The sequence below is a fragment of the Podarcis muralis genome, chromosome 4 (assembly GCF_964188315.1).
Source record: "Podarcis muralis chromosome 4, rPodMur119.hap1.1, whole genome shotgun sequence".
In the NCBI taxonomy this organism is placed as follows: Eukaryota; Metazoa; Chordata; class Lepidosauria; order Squamata; family Lacertidae; genus Podarcis; species Podarcis muralis.
This window is the reverse complement of record NC_135658.1, coordinates 26,376,318-26,395,664: the sequence shown is the minus strand read 5'-3', so window position 1 is coordinate 26,395,664 and position 19,347 is coordinate 26,376,318. Positions and strand designations below refer to the sequence as shown.

Genomic DNA, 19,347 nt, shown 5'->3' with positions numbered 1-19,347 from the left:
GTTGAGAAGAGGTTGGCGGTCAGATACCAGATCCGGCAAACAGGAACCAAGGGCCAGAGGCAGGGAATGTAATCATAGACAGACAGGCACAGCTATTGGAATCTGTGTAATAACCCAGTGGGACTCAAGATTGCCAGACCAGAAGGAAGGATTTTCTAAGCCACACACCCTCTTGAGTATTTTTCCAAGACTAAAACTCTGATAATGCTTGTCTGGATGGAGGCCAGAGAGGGACGTCTGAGTAGGTGTAAAACCAGGGCTTTTTTTCCAGCCGGAACTTGGCACCTCTCAGGTGGGCACCTCTTTTTCTAGAAAAATAGTGCTGTGTAAAGCTATCCTACCGTACAAATCTACATTTGTTGCTCAGCCCACTGTTGCCCAACCCACGACTGGAATACAGCCTGAAGAAGGTTGCCCAGAAATAAGCGTGGCCCGTGGTTCTGAAATGGATTCTGCACCCCTGTTATAGAGCCTAATGACTCTCCATTGGGCTGCCAGGTCAGCTGACTGAACTCAGGCCAATACTTAGGCCTAGAGGATGTCCTTGCCCTGTGAAACCTGGGTTAGTTGGTCAATGGCCCAGAACACTGGTTGATGCAGAAGGAAGGCTGTTCCCTTGAAGCCCTCATTCAAGACTCCCTTCATTGCCTTACAACACTTAGCTTAACTGAAGCTGTCCAGTGCCCACACTTGTATTGTCTCTGTTAAGTAGTTTATCTACGCACTGCTTCCACATCTGCTTGTCAAATCAGAGGTGAGGATAGAAAATGCTATAATCCGCAACAAGTTTTCTGGGTTTGTGACTTCTCCCTGAAGGAATTTGGGCCCATAAAGCAGTCACAAGATTACAATGGTACATAAATACCTTAAAAAAAATTCCTGACAAATATAATCCCGCTCCAGTCTTGTTCGTATTTTGTAGCTATTACCTGCAACCTGGGGCATTATAAAAAGAGATCTTCTAAAGCACGGATAAACAGATATATTTAGCAGACATTACGGCATCTTTCCATAGAGGAGTGTGTTTAACTCAAAGTTGCTCGCTCGGTGCTGATAACGTATTTGTAAAAGAAAGGGAAATTGCATGAATGTAATAATGTACTGTGTTTACTGTTGCCTATAGAAAAAAATAACATTTGCCTTCAGCCAGCAGTTCATAGAATTAAAGAGTGAGATGCTGTTTTCCTAATTAGTAAATAAAAAATTAAAAATTGGGGGGAGCATCTCCCTTGAAGGTGGCAGTGGTGCACCCCCTCCTTAAGAAGACTTCCCAGGCCCCAGAAGCATTCAACAGCGACTGTCCAGCAGCAAATATCCCCTTTCTGGATGAGGTGCTCAAAGAAGGTGGTAGCAGTCCAGTGTCAGACATGCTTTGAAGGAAACTGATTTCTTGGATCCAGTCTGGCTACAGGCCCACTAATGGCAGTGAAACTGCCTTGGTCGTTCTGGGTTTATGACGTTTGTTGGGATGGAGATGGGAGTGGGGAGGGTGACCCTGCTTGTTCTCCTTGATAGCTTTTGATACTATTCACCACAATATGCTGAAACATCTCAGGGAGGTTGGGGTTGGGTTCCCTGTGCTTCAGTGGGTCTGCTCCTAACTCTAGGGCTGATTACGGAAGGAAGTTGTGGGAGTCTACTGCCCAGCACCCTGGGAGTTGTCCTGTTCTGTCATGGTTCCATATTGTCCTGCATGCTCTTTAACATCTATATGAAGCCTCTGGGAGCGCCATCAGGAGAGAACTGCCACCAATATGTAGATGGCAGTGGGCTGGATCTGGTGATGGGCCATAAACTGAAGCTGAATCCTGAAAGGTGTTATGTGTCCTGAGAGAACACATAAACAGGGTTTAAAATGGATGGATGGATGATGTGCTCATGAAAGCAACTATGTGTTGCACCCTTACTTATTTTATTTAAACATCCCTAGGCCACATCTCAGGGCAAAGCCCTCACAAGGCAACTTGCATAAAAACCAGAACCATTTTAAAACAGCAGTTCAAAACCACAAAGAGGCCAGCAAGACCCCTGTTATCGGAAACAAAAGTGTTTCAGGCCAGCAGCACCACAAATCCTTTGAGATAAATCCATCTGAAATAAGAGGGGCCCTTTTTAAACGACTGTATTGATGAGGCCGTATGATGATGGGACTACTTGGGAGGGAGTTTCACAAATGTGGGGCCGTCACTGCAATGGCCCTGACTGTCATGTCTGCCATTCGGATCCATTCTAGAAAGGAGTGTCATTCTCCCTTTCCTTCTTTTGTGTGCGTCCCTCAGGCAACGAGAGCTACACTGACTCAGCACTGTGCAAACCTGGGTGATTCGCTGGGCAAAGAGAATGACATCGCTTTGATTATCGATGGTCAGACGCTGAAGTATGCTCTTTCCTTTGAGGTGCGGCAGTCCTTTCTGGATCTAGCGCTATCGTGCAAATCTGTCATCTGTTGCAGGTAAGAAATGCCAAGATCTTTCCATTGGAAGTTTTGAGCTTCCAGCTTATAAAACAAGTTTATAGTCTTATGTGTTCACATGCCCTGTTGCCTATGTGACCTCCTTCAGATGTTGCAGACAACAGCCGGGATGGGCAAATATGTCAATTTCAGTTTCTTATTTTTTCAATATTAATCCACATTGGTTTGCAGGTTTGTTTGTTTTTTAAAAAAGAATCCATGTGAATACTTGTCAGCCTTTTAGAGCAGATTTCTCCCCAAATAGACATTTTTTGCAAGCAATTCCCCCTAATACGATGCGTTTGTATGTTATTTTAACTGAGATTTGCCTTTGTGTGCACACTTTCCCCAAATATTTTGTGTACATTATTTGGTTGCTTTAATTGCATTGCAAAATTTGGAGCAAATTCCAAAGAACTGGCCTTTCAATTTGTGTATTGTTTCAGGAACTGGGAATTAAGGTAGGTTCACACTGAAACTGAAATGTGAAGTGAGCCAAATTCCTTCCTCCTCCCTAACTACATTGACCATGCTAGCTGGGGTTGAAGGGGGTCTGTCATGAAACAACATCTGGGGGGCTCCGTGTTGGCTACCCTTGGCTACACCACTGTACAGTACAGAATAGTACGTCTCCCTTCTTGCATTCAGGTGGCTTTGCTGGGAGTTGTAGGCTAAAACATCTGGAGGACACCAAGTTGACAAAAGCTGGGCTAGAATGTAAACTCTGCTTTGTTAACCTTTTGCTAAACCTCACCTGCTCCCCATTCATTTTGAGGTAATCCTGTTGATGGAGACAATGGGCAAACGGATCAGTTTATCTTGTTATGGGCCTCTCTCTTTCTCCTAAACAGACCCAAATTTACTGCAGTTACATTTTAAAAGATTTCTCCTGAGAACCAGCTTCAACGGTGCTTTATGTCTAAAGCCTAGCAAATGAATATACCATATATCTTTCTTTTTTTAAAGTACATTTTAAAATGACATTGAATGGCAAATGTGTATGAAATGCCCCTGTGGAAATGAAAAGCTGACTCTGAATTTATGCGACGTTAAATCCTATGGATTCATGCTACTTCAAATTGAGAATTGTGAGCCAAAGTCCTTCTAGATTTGGTGAAATAGTGTATCATCAGGTTGAAAAACAAAGATCTGTCCCAATTGCTCCTTCCCCTCCATTCCCACCCCATTAATGTCTGCACTATTTAATTTGAAATTTCCTTTCCTCTGCGCCAATTACATTTTAACTTTCTTCCTGTGAAGTTTTAAAATGCACTGCCTTATTTGACACACACAGTCCGATTAAAACAGCCCAGAGTGGGATAAAAAATGTTTTCTTTTCTTTAGTATCAAGCACCTGGCAAGCAAAAGGAACGTTTCTGCAAAGCCTTATGGGCTATTAAAGGCATTCCTCCTTCTCCCTGGGGGCTCCACTCCACTTATTTTTATTTCCTTTTTTAAACCTATGAAATTACATCACTTTCCTTCCTCTTTTATTGTATTTTTCCACATTGTTCTTTGGGGGCGTTTGGGTTTTTGTTTTTTAAATGTACTAATAATTAAAAGTACTGTGCCTTTTGGTCACCAGAGATAGGAGAAGAGTAATATCGGCAAATTCTTGGCAGTGGAGGAGGATTATAGGCAATCATCCACCCTGTCAGTCATATGACTAAGGTTAGCTTAAAGAAAGGCATTGGAAATGGGAATTGGTTTGACTGCATGGGCCTTTGATCTAGCCCCACAAAGACTGACAATGTCTGAAGGAAGTGGGGCATGACTCAAGAGTTTAAAGGTTCCTAGACTCAAAACATTGTGGGAAACGCATGGAACTTAACAACTTCACCAAAATGCATTTTCAACATGGGAGATAATCAAGGGGTTAATACCTTTGTTTATACCTCACTGCAAAAAGCTCACTGACAGAAACCTAAAACAGGATTTGCTGCTAACTTGCAGAGGTTGTCTTGAGTCCTTAGATCAGCCTTGAGTAAGGTTATTCCATTTGTTTTAAGATGGTTGAACCGAAACAGACTTCTTCGTAACTGCAAATGAGATCACGTTTACTTCCCTGACCTTTTGTGTCCCCAGTCCAACATACAATTAAAATTTAGAATAAACGAATCTATGGGGTAATAATAACGCAGGTGGAAAGTGGATACAGGATGGGGTTGGTTGTTTTTACAATGGAGTAAAGCTCCGTACGATTTGGGAAGTAACATAAAAAGGACTAAAACTTGACATGAAATGTTTAACAATACATCTGAGAAATATCCCAAAAAGAATGTTAGTGACTTAGATGAAAGACATTATGCTATAGGGCATGGGTAACTAACCTGTGGTCCTCCATATTTTGTTGCCCTGCAACTCCCATCATCTGTGACAATTGGCCATGTTGGTTGGGCAATTAGAGTTTTAGGTCAGCAACATCTGGAGAGATGCAAGTTTCCCACCTTTGCTGTAGCTCTTACCATTGTTTTGCCAGCTTCTTCCAAAAGTTCTGAATTATAAGGGCAAGCCCATCAAATGGGCTGGTCACCTGCTCCTGCTTCCTTTCAATGCCAATATACAATTACTATTTCTTGATTAGCTTTACTTAGTCATTAAGTTAAATAACCTTTGTGGCTTGGATGCTTTGTACTTGCTCTCTCCATATCTTGTATGCACCCTGCTACAATTAACTGCCAAAGCAGAGCTCAGCTATGTGTCCCCGCAGCAGCAAGGAAGGCCTTTCCTCCTGTTGCTTCTTCTGACTAGGACAGCATCCAGGAAAGCTGTCAAATGGTGCCAGGTAATGGTAGCCAGGCAATCCTGGGACCTAGCCAGACCCAGCATTGATCCAGGATCAGCCATTGGTGTTCCTGTGCCAGCATTTGCCTTCACAGCAGCACCAGAGATCATTATGTGTTCGGTGCTGGTAGAAGAAAGCAGATGATAACCCACAAGAGCTAGCTTCCTGGCAGGTGGATTGCTGTTGCCTTCTGGGAGGGAGAAGAAGAAGGGCAAGGCAGCAGGGAGGTTGACACAGTGTAAGCATTCCCAACAGGAGCGCCAAATTGGCCCCGGCCCACTTGGCAAGCTGCATCTGGTGATACACCTCTGATCTTTTTTGTATAGATTCATAGTGATTGAAATATACTCGGAGTCCTGTAGTGATTTCATGCTCTTTATTGCAGCTTGTAAAACAGTGATTCCTGCAGGCCAATCAGTTGTTGCATTCTACGATCCTACCAGCCTAATAGGCTGATTAACTTCCTCCTGGAGCCTGATTGGTCTTTTCCTGCAAGCCAATCAGTTGTTGCATTCTAGGATCCTACTTGCCTATTGTTCTAGGATCCAAGCTTAGTACATAACAGTGATCTTTTGGCACATCTTAGAACTCCAACTTAATTCTATGTAATATCCTGTAGTGTAGAGAAGGTTTGCCTTGCAGGGAAGGCAGAGCGAGTCAGCAGACAGGGAGACAAAGTATGGTTGTGGTATTACAGACCACAGATACAACAGTGTTGGTGGCATCATTTTCAGAAGCATCAGATGTAGTAGTCAACCTGTGCCTGGACATTTCAGGTGGCTCATGTGGTTGCGGCTGTTCATGCAACTGATAAGTGCACACAGTCCCACAATAGGAACATAAAAGGTAAAGGGACCCCTGACCATTAGGTCCAGTCGTGGCCGACTCTGGGGTTGCGGCGCTCATCTCGCTTTATTGGCCGAGGGAGCTGGCGTACAGCTTCCGGGTCATGTGGCCAGCATGACGAAGCCGCTTTTGGCAAACCAGAGCAGTGCACGGAAACGCCGTTTACCTTCCCGCCGGAGCGGTACCTATTTATCTACTTGCACTTTGATGTGCTTTTGAACTGCTAGGTTGGCAGGAGCAGGGACCAAGCAACGGGAGCTCACCCCGTCGCGGGGATTCGAACCGCTGACCTTCTGATTGGCAAGTCCTGGTCAGCAAGTCCCGCAATAGGAACATAGTGGTGGGAAACCACTGCTATGTGGGCTGGATGTGGCTTAGGGGGGGTGTCTGCTCATCTGGCTCACAGCCCCTCTCCTTCCCACCCCTCCAGTCCTGCACACAGCAATTAGGCTTGAGAACCACCTTCCGCTTGGGAGTCCTTGGGAGGGTGTTTTAAGCCTGAACACCTCTTTTCAAGCCTAAATGCCACACAGAGGGCATTTGCAGGGGTGGGGGAGCTGCAGCTGGGGAGGGATGTTTTCTCGTCTCCTTATGCACCAAGCCCCCCGCTGAAATGGAGGCGAGGTTTTGGGATTGATTAGTCATATAAAAAGGTAAAGGTAAAGGGACCCCTGATCATTAGGTCCAGTCGTGGCCAACTCTGGGGTTGCGGCGCTCATCTCGCTTTGTTGGCCGAGGGAGCCGGCGTACAGCTTCCGGGTCATGTGGCCAGCATGACTAAGCCGCTTCTGGCGAACCAGAGCAGCGCACGGAAACAGCATTTACCTTCCCGCTGGAGCTGTACCCATTTATCTACTTGCATTTTGACATGCTTTCAAACTGCTAGGTTGGCAGGAGCAGGGACCGAGCAACGGGAGCTCACCCCGTCGCGGGGATTCGAACCGCTGACCTTCTGATTGGCAAGTCCTGGTCAGCAAGTCCCGCAATAGGAACATAGGAAGTTGTTTTATACTAAGCTGGGCTATTTGCCCGTCCAGCTCAGTAGTGCTTACTCTGGCTCGCATCAGCTCTCTAGGGCATCAAGCAGCTTTCTTTCATATTACCTGCTACCTTTTTGCAGGAGAGGCCAGGAATTGAAGCTGGGGATTTTGTACATGCCAAGCATGAGCGCTTCCATTGAGCTGTAGCCAATGGAATATATTTTTTTATGCAATGCTCATAAATAGTTCAGTGATGTAGCACAGGAGTAGGAAACCTCTGGCTTGTGGGCCAAACTTGACCCGCTAGGCTATTCCATTTGGCCCACCAGCTGATTGGGGGGAAAGCACACCTACCTCTACACCTTATATAGGTTCTGTTTGAACCTCCAAAAACTAGAGGGTCGAAGAACAGCGTGGACTGTTTGAAAGTGGACAGCTCTTCTGTGCTCTTTTGAACCTCCAATTTTCCGAGGTTTAAAGAACAGTGTGGGGCAGCTTGCAAAGGGTTTCAAACGGCCCTACACTGCACTTTGAAGTCTCGACAAATGGGGCTTCAAAGCTCAGCATCACCCGATGTCACTATGATGTCAGGTGATTGACAGATTTTGGCCTGTGAAGCCAAAAAAGGTTCCCCACCTTGACATAGCAGAAGAGGTAGGAAAGAAATCTTGAAAACACCAAGGGGTGAGAATTTACCATGACCCTTCTGCTGCTGTGCAGAAGAAAACTCAATAATATAGTTTGCAAAATGAGCCCATGGAATATACCTGAAATATTAATGCCCATGTTGTTACTGGGGTTAGCATTCACCTAATGATTGTATTGTAATGCAGCTCAGATTGTGTTCATTTATTTAAAAACAACAACACAACAACAAAAAGTATCTCATTGACGTTCATTACAGAAGATTTCCCCTTTCCTGCCCTGTGACAAGGAAATGTCAAATGTATTTCTTATTAAAAATATGCAAACTTGTATAACATTAATTGGTCCCAAAGAAAATTATGTATGTGTTCCATTTTCTTGTATATACTCATCTGGCCTTCCCTCCCCCCATCTATCAGCTACTGAATTATCAATGCTTATTATCTAGTTCTACCTCTGACAATTCATGACAGCCCAGTGCTCATCTTATGACTTTGAAAACCATAAGGGAAAGATCATTCTGGCAGCTTTTATGTGTGCATATAATTGAAGGTGGATGAAGGCTTGGGACTGCAGTCAGATCTTGGTATGTCCAAAAACGTGCACAAACTTTCCCTCACTGGCCACTAAAACAGATCTCTTTTCAGTTGAGAACAATTTATTTTTTTCACCGACTCCTCATGCAAGTTTCTCTTTGGGGATGCATGAAAATGTCGTGGTGGTGACTTTGCAGACTGAATTTACTATGCTCTAGATGGCAACACTCCTGTCTGTCTGTCTGTCTGTCTGTCTGTCTGTCTCTCTCTCTCTCTCTCTCTCTCACACACACACACACACTCTATAGGGTTTGCATTTGAGCTTTATGACTAGTGATTTCTGAGCTTTATTATTCTTGTCATCCTAAAAGATTTGCAGAATCAGCAGAAAAGCATAGTGACTGCAGGTATGGGTTTCTGTTCTTTCTTGTTAATCAGCTTCCTGAGCTAAAAGCAGGGTTCTGCCTTGGATGGTTTAGCACAGAGATGGGGAAACTGTGACCCTCCCATCAGCCACAGCCAAGTGGCCAATTGCCAAGGATAAGGCAGGTGTAGTTTCACAACATCCGGAGAGCAACAGGATATCCACCCCTGGGTTAGCACACTGTAACCCAATAGCTAGGAAAGCTGGGGAACCTGTGGCCCCCAGATGTTGCTGGACCACAACTCCCATGCTTCCCGATTGTTAGCCATGCTGGCTCGAGCTGATGGGAGCTGATGTCCAACAACACACGGAGGACCACAGGTTCCTAACCACTGGCTTAACTAGAGCAGGCTTCCTCAACCTTGGCCCTCCAGATGTTTTGAGACTACAATTCCCATCATCCCTGACCACTGGTCCTGCTAGCTAAGGATCATGGGAGTTGTAGGCCAAAAACATCTGGAGGGCCGTGGTTGAGGAAGCCTGGACTAGAGCTTAGTTGGGGACAGGATAGAAGTGTATAAAATTATTCATGGTGTGAAGGAAGCGCATAAGGAGACATTTTTCTTCCCTTCTCATAACACTAGAACTCAAGTATGTCCTATGAAGCTGAATGATGGAAGATTGGGGATTTCTAGTTGTAATGGCTATGCTTTGCCACCTGAATTCCAGTTGCTGGGGAATATAAATGGGGAGAGTGCTATTGTGTTCATGTCCTACTTACAGGCTTCCCATATTAAAACATCTGGTTGGCCCCTGTGAGAAAGAGAATTTCTGACTGGGGGGCCTTTGGTTTGATCCAGCAGGGTCTGTCGTATGTTCTGGGGGATATTTTTCTTCTTAGTATGTATTGCTCATGGATGGCATTCTAGTATTTTGTGATTAATGAATGCAAGTGGTAAAGTAAATAGGTCAGTCTTACAATAATAAAGGGAATACTTACTTATCAGGATAAAACAATATCTGTGATTCATTTCTTTGTGCAAGTTTGTGCTTTGGGAGTGGGAAACACAGAGTAAAATTAGGACTGAGCCTAAAGGGGACAATTTTCACTCATGGGGGGGAATCTCATCAAAAGGGGGTGAAAGTGTTTGTCACTGAAACGAGAACAATGCTGCTTAATTTGCCATGTGTGATGTCCGCATGTATCCAGCTTTGACAGCGTATGATAACATCATCCTATTCAGTGTATGATGCCCTAACCAAGGGGGTGATGTGACTATTGTTATGAGGAAGGCTCAGGGGGCTGTTTTTTAAAATGTCAAAGCCAGGGAAACTGGTAGGGAGCAGATAATAAATTAAGTGAATTGAGTGGGAGCGGGGAGCCAAAGTAAATATTTCACACACAGCACAACATTTGCTCTGAAATATGAAATGGAATCTCTTGCACTTCCATGTAGGACAACACCTCTTGAAATATGCCAAGGAGGTCTTTATCTATGTCTATGTACTGCAGCCTCCCCCCACCATTGCTGACTCGGCCATTTGGGACTGATAGGAGTTGTAGTCCCAAATATCTGGAGAGCACCAAGTTGATTACCTCTGGCATAAAATGTGCTGCACACTTCTCTATGTGTTGAGGAGTCCAGGGGCACTGCTGAAGGGTTTAATGTCCTTTGACTGATTGCACTTGCGGTTTATGGCATGGAAACGTTAGTTTCAGTTGCATGTGTACATGCAGTTCCCATTGAAAGCAACAGACTGCTAAAGGCAGGCTGCAAAACCCCTTATCCTGCCTCAGACTCCCAGCTATTGTTGCAGCTCCTCAGAGAGTCACCCCAGGTAGAAGCTCTTAGTCCTCCCCTCTTCCTTGAACTGAAACTGCAAACCAAGCTCCAAGCTGCTTCTCTCCCTTCCCTCTATCTGGGGAGCATTGCCTTCAGAAGCCTGGAGAGACATTCCAGGGCATCAGGAAAACATTCACCATCATTAAGGAACATTAATGGTCCCTTGTCAAATCTCTGTCCCTAGCAGGTGACACTTTAGGCAGAAGCCTAATGGCAGAGCTAAGCACAGTAATTAAGATAGCCCAGACTCACAGCAATGTGATGATAAAATAAGTTTTCTCAGGTTTTTAAACTACAGATATGCCCTGTATTTTATATATTAGAAAATGAATAAAGCGGACAGTCTTGCCTCTCAATGAAATGTGATTAATTGCTTCGTATGTGCATGTCTGTTCGATTTTTAAATAGCTGAAGTAAGCAGATCTCAACTTCTTCCCTTGGGGGATTGGCTTACAGGGTACTCACCATACTTGTGGGATTTTTTTTTTTTACAATATTTAGACTGCAGTTTCCTTTACATAACCTCATCCTATTATTCTAACTGTGAGTTCATACATTCAGTAATTCCTCTTCCTCTTTTGTATATGCCCAGGATAATGCTATACATCATATAAATTGTAGGATTATTTAGCTTCTTTTTATATCCACAAATCTGCTTACAATTTTCCACAGTTTATTTTCATCTTAGAAGTGCTTTTTAAGAAGCAGTTTCAGCACATACATCTGCAACGCTTCTTCTAGCTTGATTAGAGGCAGGAAATATACATGGTGCTGCTTGCCTTCCTTTGTGGGCTGAGCTGATTCTGAAGGCTACTTCAGATGTTCAGCCATTTCCTTCATGGAAAGCAAAACTTCCACACACATGTCTGCTTCGCTGTTTCCATAGATGCTGGAGGACGATGATCAATGGTGGATTCGTAGCTCATATGCAGGCGGTGAAATGTACAGTCATCCTGCAGGACAGTGTACCTGACTTTTCATGCTTATTCTGTACAGGAAATGCATAGGACTGAGATGAAGAATTTGCCAGTGAATCTTTTCAGCTTGTGAGGGGGAGAAAGTTTCCATGAAACCCCATCCCTTTACTATGTCTTTCATGATTGCCACCACCACATAAATAGGCCCTATGCCTATAATATATCAGAGAGCACAAGCAATAACTCCTATTCTGGTTTCCCTTCCTCAGGCAGCCCAGTCTCATTGCCTACATGGCATAATTAAGAAGCCAAATCAGAGTGAGGCCAAGTCTCTCATGACCACTATAGCTCTCCCTTTAAACATTTGGTAATCTCCTGTAGGAAGGCATCATCTAAGTCTTCAGTCTGGCTTGGAGGTCTATAGCAGACACCTACAGTAAGGTCACTGTTGATATGCTTTAATGCTCTCTGTTTACTGTTTCGGAACAACTTCTGTGTCACTAGAAGAAGTACTTTTAACAGACATTAGGCCTGGCATGTAGGGCAAGGTTAAGGTTTTTAAAAACTCTTCCTTCTGAAAAAGGCGTTTTGCCTGTGCATTTTATGCAAAAATAAATTAATTGGGATTTGCATGTGTTTTCGCTCAAAAAGAAAATTGTTAATCTCTGCCTTACTTCACAGCAACAATTCCGATAGGCAGTTTCAGTAGTATTCACACTCCAGCAATTGCATTAAATCATTACTGTTGACTATTTTATTTGCTCTTGCTATAGTTCATTGCACAGCTTGGCCGTACTAATCCCATTAGCTCCTGCAGTATGTATGCATCTGGTAAGTGCGTGCAGGATTTCCGTTTTAAGATGGAAACAAGTACGCTGACTTTCCATTCTAGAAACTGGATTTGCTGCCCCTCTGCCATGTTGCTGTCTTCCTTCTTTCTCACAATGAGAGCTGGTGTATTATTTAGTTAATTTAGTTTATTTATATACCGCTTTGTATTTTGACAGAAATCTCTTAAGTTGCAGATCCAACAGAAAGGAATCAATAAAAGAAATACAATGCAAATTTCATATTCAAAGCCAAAGCATGAGCCACATCCAGTGTTGTGTGAGCAGCTTTCTGCTCATGCTGTCAGACTTTCCATTCCTCTCTCCTTCCTGTGTGCCCTCCAAATCTGCGCCAAAGTTTTTCTCCCACTGCATGGAACAGATTTTGAGGGTGCATGCAGAGCTGCAGAAGCGAGAAGAGGGGGAAGTTCTGTTGTTCAAGCAGAAGTTTGTTATGCAAGCGGAACAGCAGCATTGAATACAATCCAATACTACTACTACTACTACTACTACTACTACTACTACTACTACTAATAATAATAAAATTCCAATTTTTTAAAATTACCCATTTAAAAAAATACACTCTAAACAACGTCCATAAACAAAGTAGCTAAGAACTACAAAAGCAAATCATGTATAAAGCATCAAAATATAACAAGATACATCAAAATGCAACACAGTTATCATTGTAATTGTATCTGGCTAAGTTGTCCCATTAGCGCAAGGACTCCCTCTCCCTCACCTGTCCCTGTGCACCCCTCTCACATGCACGCTAATCTGTTTTGTTGGTTTCCCCACCCTCTGGAACAGATTTTTTTTTTTGTGGGGGTATATGGGGAGAGGAAATCCTTGCACTAATGGGATGGCTGGATTAGATACAGCCCTACTTCTTAAGATTACATACAAAAAATGCGTAATAAAATCATCACAACCATTAAGCTACACATCCACAGTACACAAAACCACACATTTGGAAGAGCAGCTTCTGACATTCAGGTATAGCTGAGGCATTGCATATAAAACTCAAGAGCAATGTAATATTGTCATGCGCACCTTCCCTTAGCTCTTAATGGACAAGTTTTCAACTCCCATCTTCATTAAAATATGACAGGATCCATCAGGTACTATCTAGAAATTGTTTGGGGTGGGGCTTTGAAGAGAGAATCTCTCCTGTGAGTTACCAGTTGATCACTTACAGGCAGTGGTGCCCCTCCAGACGGTGAACACCAACTCCCATCAGCCCCAGCCAGCGATGATGGGCTTTGCAATCCAGCAACATCTGGCTCTCCACATCTGACTCAGAGCCTTCAGAAACCAGTTTACCAGTGGAAATGGTTATATGAAAATCTCTTTTGCCACAAGGATATATATGTTCAGCAGTGCTGTTGCTTGCTTTCCTCTCACAGATATTGCTATTATTGAGCAATGTTAGTATAGAAATAAACACTTATCTTAAGAGGCAAGAAAAGGAAATAAAAAGTTGTGACTCTTTCATCCTTCCGGTTTGTGTTTCTAGCTTCAGGTGTTTGCAATATATTTGAGTGCATCTTGTCTTCCCTCACTATTCCTGCCCTTGTTTCTTTCCGTATACACTTTTTTTTTTAAGGGATGCTTGTCTTGCTGGCTGGGCTGACAAGCTGATCTCTGTTATGTTGTTGCCAATCAACCCTGTCTTGGGGGACTATCGATTTTTGTTTCTAGTTTGTGCTGTGGAAATCAATATTTTACTGGATGGTAGACAGCAAGAGCACCGGCAGCCAAAGCAATTTAGTAGAGGCTGCAGCCAACTTGAAGGATGGATATATTTGGTGTTCAGAGATATTGTTCCCTCGTGAGTGGAGTAGTTGGGGGAAACAGATATTGTGGTAGTTAAGAGTATACCACCAATACATTATTTTAAGATTCTGCTAGACAGAGGAAATGTTAAAGGACCTGAGATGTACTACTGAGTGTTTTATATTGTGATGAATGATGGTTGTAAAATATCTTCTATTGTCTAACAAGCAGCTGGTACTAATAAGTCGGGGTGAGGAAGCTAGGAATCAGGGAGGGGAAAACCTAAGGACTGGGGGCAAATGCGGCCTTCCAGGCATCTCTGTTTGGCCCTCAGAACTGTCCTGAGGCCACACCCTCTCCCTAGCCACGCCCCTACTCTCCAGGCCACACCCCTCACTGATCCTGATTTGCATCTTCCTAGAGTGTTTTTTGCCTGGCTGGAATGTGACCTTGAACTCATGATAATGCCTCTTGATGGGGGGGGGGGGTAGGAGAATCTGTCCATTCCACTCCTCTCTGTTTCTCATTTTTCCAGTCTTAAATTCAGCTCTCCACATTTTGCAGCAATTTCTTTTTTAAAAAACCCTAATGAAAATTCACCAGTGATTTAGTGAGGCTTTCTCCCAATAAACTCATTTTTACATGCTGATTTTTGGCTAATGCACACGTTTTGACAAGCAGTTTTCTCTAATGTGTTGCATTATTGCATCTTATTTTCACTAATGTCTTCATTTTTATGAACCCCCCCCCCTTCCAATATATACATTTTTGAAAACATTAGTTGGTGAACTTCAACGCAAAATTCAGATAGGTTCAGATTTCAAAGGAGAGCTGTGTTTCAGTTTGCATTTTCCCAGAAAGCGTGGTTTTAAATATGCACTGAGTCGAATTTCTCCCCCACCCCTCCTCCTTGCTTGCCTAGATGGATGCTCGAGAGGGATGGGTGAATAAATTAAAATTTGTTGCTGCAGCCGCTTTTGCTTCTGGGCCTGTCCATCGCAGCACGTGGCCCTTGGAAGGTTACTGGTAAAGAATGCAACCCTCCGTCTGGGGGTGGGGAGGTTGCCACCCCTGCTGTAAGCAATAAAGGGAGGAGAGGACAGGAGGAGTCTGCTGCAGAAAGAAAAGAGGACTTCTGTAATGAGACGGACCTCTGGCCACCTCCGTTGCTTTGACTAATAATATTGCCCCTGCCAAACTTGTTGAGTTAAGGTATTAGATTTCCAAATCTATCTTGATTAAAATCTAGGCTTTGTTGATACATTCCCCGTAGCAAAATGGCCATAGCTTCCAAATGTACAGATTCTTAGCTTTTAACTGAAACGGAGGCATTATTCTTTAATCGGGAGGGGGGACAATCCGTGCGACCCTTTTAGCAGGACAGGATGAGATATTTATTGATTGATGGATAAAAAGCATGGACGGTTTGATTATAAAGAAACTCAACAACTCCAAAGCTGTTTACAAAGCAGAACAAAACTATAAAATTATCAGTATAAATCGTTAAACATGGCTATTTAAAACATCAACCATTTAAAATCAAGGATAAGCTAAAAAGCGGATTAAAACACATGGCAACTTCCTACCTATCTGAGTAAAGGTAAAGGTAAAGGGACCCCTGACCATTAGGTCCAGTCGTGACCGACTCTGGGGTTACGGCACTCATCTTGCTTTACTGGCTGAGGGAGCTGGCGTACAGCTTCCGGGTCATGTGGCCAGCATGACTAAGTGGCTTCTGGTGAACCAGAGCAGCACACGGAAACGCCGTTTACCTTCCCGCCAGAGTGGTACCTATTTGCACTTTGACGTGCTTTTGAACTGCTAGCTTGGCAGGAGCAGGGACCGAGCAATGTGAGCTCATCCCGTCGTGGGGATTCGAACTGCCGACCTTCTGATTGGCAAGCCCTAGGCTCTGTAGTTTAACCCACAGCACCACCCACCTCCCTACCTATCTGAGTAGGCTTGCCTAAACAAAAAGGTTTATAGCAGGCACTGAAACGAGTACATCGAGGGTACCCACTTGACATCACTCAGCTGGGATTTCCAACGTGTGGGCATTGCCACAGCAAAAGATTTATTACAAATGCAGAACAAGTATTATACAGCACCTTGTAACCGTTCCAGTTCTGTAGCTTGAAGTAGCCAGTTGAGCATGGGGTAAGCAAGCTCTTAGTTAAACTAGCCCCAAGTAGTTAAGGGCTTTATATCTACTAAAAACCTACCTTGAACTTGGCCCAATTACTGTCTGCTTGGTGAGTGTTGCCTTGGTGGCAAAGCTACTGGCTGACAACTGTGCCATGCGCTCAGGTCACAGCTCACTGTGTCACTGTGGAACTTCGAAGAATAAATTACCGGTAGACTACTCTAATAGCTTAAGCCATAGCCTGGGTTACGGCAGAGCAGTCAGATTTTGCATTTCCTTCTGTTCTCATTCTAGTTTAGAAAGAAAGAAAAAGGCTAGAGGGAACAAGGTAGAGCTGTATAAGATTATGCATGGAATGGGGAAAGCAGCAAGAGAAGTTGTTCTCCCTCTCCCATAATGCTAGAACCCAGAGTTCAGTCACCAGATTCAGAGTAGGCCACGGAAAGTGCTTTTTCACACAGCACGTAGCTAAAACTATCGAATTTGCTACCACAATATGTGGTGAAGGCCACTAGCACAGATGGTTTTAAAAGGGGGCTAAACCATTTCATGGAGGATAAAGCTGTCAGTGGCTACTGGCCACGATGCCTGTGTTCTCCTTCCACTGTCAGAGACAGTTTGCTGGGGAGCACAGATGGGGGAGACCACTGTCCCCTGTGTCATGCTGTCTCTCAGTTCCATTTGACATTTGTAGCAGTGCAAAGCGATATTCACTCCACAGCTTTTTTTCTGTTCCTCCACTCCACCACATGCCAAACAGACACATACACAAACCCATTATGCAAAATCAAATAAATAAATAATAAAAATCAGATATGCTGATTGAAAATAAGTGGAAGATGAATAAATGTATGCCAATGGAAATTGTGGCTGGCTCCTTATTTGGGTTTTCAGTATGCACCACAAAGGTATAGAACCAACAAACACTTTGGCATGAACCGATTTTCACATAGTTAATACTCTGAGGGCGTTCCAGTCACTCAGCAATTCATGTTTTGGGGAACAAGAGAGGCAAGATTTTTTGTTGCTTTTCCAGTTTGATTCCTTCTAATAAGACCAGAAGATTGACTCTTTCAACCAGGAGATGCTGCTGCCTCAGATGTAAAGGCTGTTCTCTAAACCTTTAGAAGAATGAGAACTTAAGATTTCTGTAACCTGGAGACTCTTAACTCACTGTCTGGCGGTCAGTGCTTCTTACAATGTGCTACCAACATTCCCTCTTGTTTGCCTACTGTGTCTTGCAAAATGTTAGCAGTTCTTCCCAACTTTATTGTTTTCCCTCCTGGTTTGAAAAGTGTGCTTTCCACTTGGTGCTCTGGGTCATTGAAAGACAGTAGTTTACCCACCTTTGCAGAACCTTTCTTTAAAAGAAAAAGAAAGTGGGGAGAGAAAGAGTTTCCCCCCATCTTCTTCATAAACCAGGGGATATGATGAACGCCATTGACTCCCTGAGCCACTGGGAAAGAAATATGTGTTCACGACCTTGGGGGAGGCATTCAAAACCACCTACAGGATCAAGTCCACTGTTTTTAAAGGTCACTGCTATTGAGAATGGCAAGTATCAAAACACTTAGGCCCTGAGCTACACTGCCTGTGAAATGCACTGTTATCTAGAAAATAGAGTCACCTAAAATGTTTAGCAGTAAATCAATCAAATGGAAGAAAGAAAGAAACCAGCTTCTGCAGCTTTGTGTCTAGAGAGTCCTTTCCAGGAACAAGCAATACTCCAGTTTTATCCTTTCACACTACTTTCTGAGAAATCAATTTTTGGAAATGCTGTATATTGTGCTGCCCATGAGATAGGTGGAGAGGGCAGGTGAGTCAGTGACCTTCATGGTATTTCTTTAAATGAAATATTTTCTTCTCAGCCGAGTGAAGGCGAAAAACAAATGCCATCATCGTCCATTCTGTTGTAGACCTGGTTTGAGAGAAGCACCACTGTGATAAGCTTTGAATAGATGTATTATTCAACGCTTCACTTGGTTGTTTTGCAAGAAGCTGACAGACCTGGATCTTGAAGTGCCCTGGTTTGCTAACAGTGCCAATATCATTGTTTTTAATGGATTAATATCTTTGAGGAGCTTTTTTTCCTTAATTTTTTAAAAAAACACAGTATGTTCACCCAAACCTTGACACATGCTCTGTTGAGGATGGGGGAGAAACTTGATTCAGTTCACATTTAAAGGTGAATTTACTTGATTCACTTTTTCTGAAACAACACATGAACGGAAATGCAGTCATCCTGCTTCACGCTTCTCTGAATTTTTCAGTGCAGTTCTCCAGCCAACTATTCTATACAAAAAATGCATATGTACAGTAAGCAAGGTGTAAATAAAAATACATATATTAGTGAAAATTATGCACAAAAATGCATTCTATTGGGGAAAATTGCTTTGCAAAAACCTGTATCTTAGGCAAAGTTCAATGGGAAAATACGTATATAATGGGAAAATCACACTAAAATGCTGATGAGTTTTCATGGTTTTTTTTAAAGGTTTAAGATAGGAAAAAATGAGAAACTGGGAGATTCATCCATACCTTTTCTCTGTGTTATTGTTGTTGTTTAGGTTGAGTCGTGTCCGACTCTTTATGACCCCATGGACCAGAGCACACCAGGCACTTCTGTCTTCCACTGCCTCCCGCAGTTTGGTCAAACTCATGTTCGTAGCTTCGAGAACACTATCCAACCATCTCCTTGTGCCCTCCATCTTTCCCAACATCAGGGTCTTTTCCAGGGAGTCTTCTCTTCTCATGAGGTGGCCAAAGTATTGGAGCCCCAGCTTCAGGATCTGTCCTTCCAGTGAGCACTCAGGGCTGATTTCCTTAAGAATGGATAGGTTTGATCTTCTTGCAGTCCATGGGACTTTCAAGAGTCTCCTCCAGCACCATAATTCAAAAGCACTCTGTGTTATTACAAGTTGTGAAAGGCAATTGTGCAGCAGGTGTAGCACCCATGCATGGAGAATTCCAACAGGACCCCCCACCTTCAGGATTCTGTGTGTTCGCAGTCACATGTGTAAGCATCACAGTTGGTTTCTGGGAGAATGTGCAGTTTTTATTTGCCCCCCCCCATCCCCATTTAGCCTTCCTTGTTGCCAGGAGCAACATTCATGGAGGACAGTCCATGTTTCCATCACCGTTAGGGCCAGACAAGACATTCACTTAATGCATAGCATTCAGGTACGGATCTTGTTTTCACTTAAAGGATTGCTGGTGGAGAGGAGCCTAATTC

The 19,347-nt window shown here is 43.5% G+C and overlaps 1 protein-coding gene across 8 annotated transcripts in view; it reads left to right on the top strand.

Annotated features, from left to right (window-relative positions):
* The window catches only part of ATP8A2 (ATPase phospholipid transporting 8A2), a 330,202-nt gene that overhangs the window by 127,462 nt on the left and 183,393 nt on the right, over positions 1–19,347 (top strand). For all 8 annotated transcript variants that reach the window (XM_077927099.1, XM_077927095.1, XM_077927098.1 and 5 more), the window contains one exon: positions 2,280–2,452. In XM_077927099.1, coding sequence (XP_077783225.1) covers positions 2,280–2,452 — 173 coding nt within the window. The remainder of the gene's footprint in view (positions 1–2,279; positions 2,453–19,347) is intronic.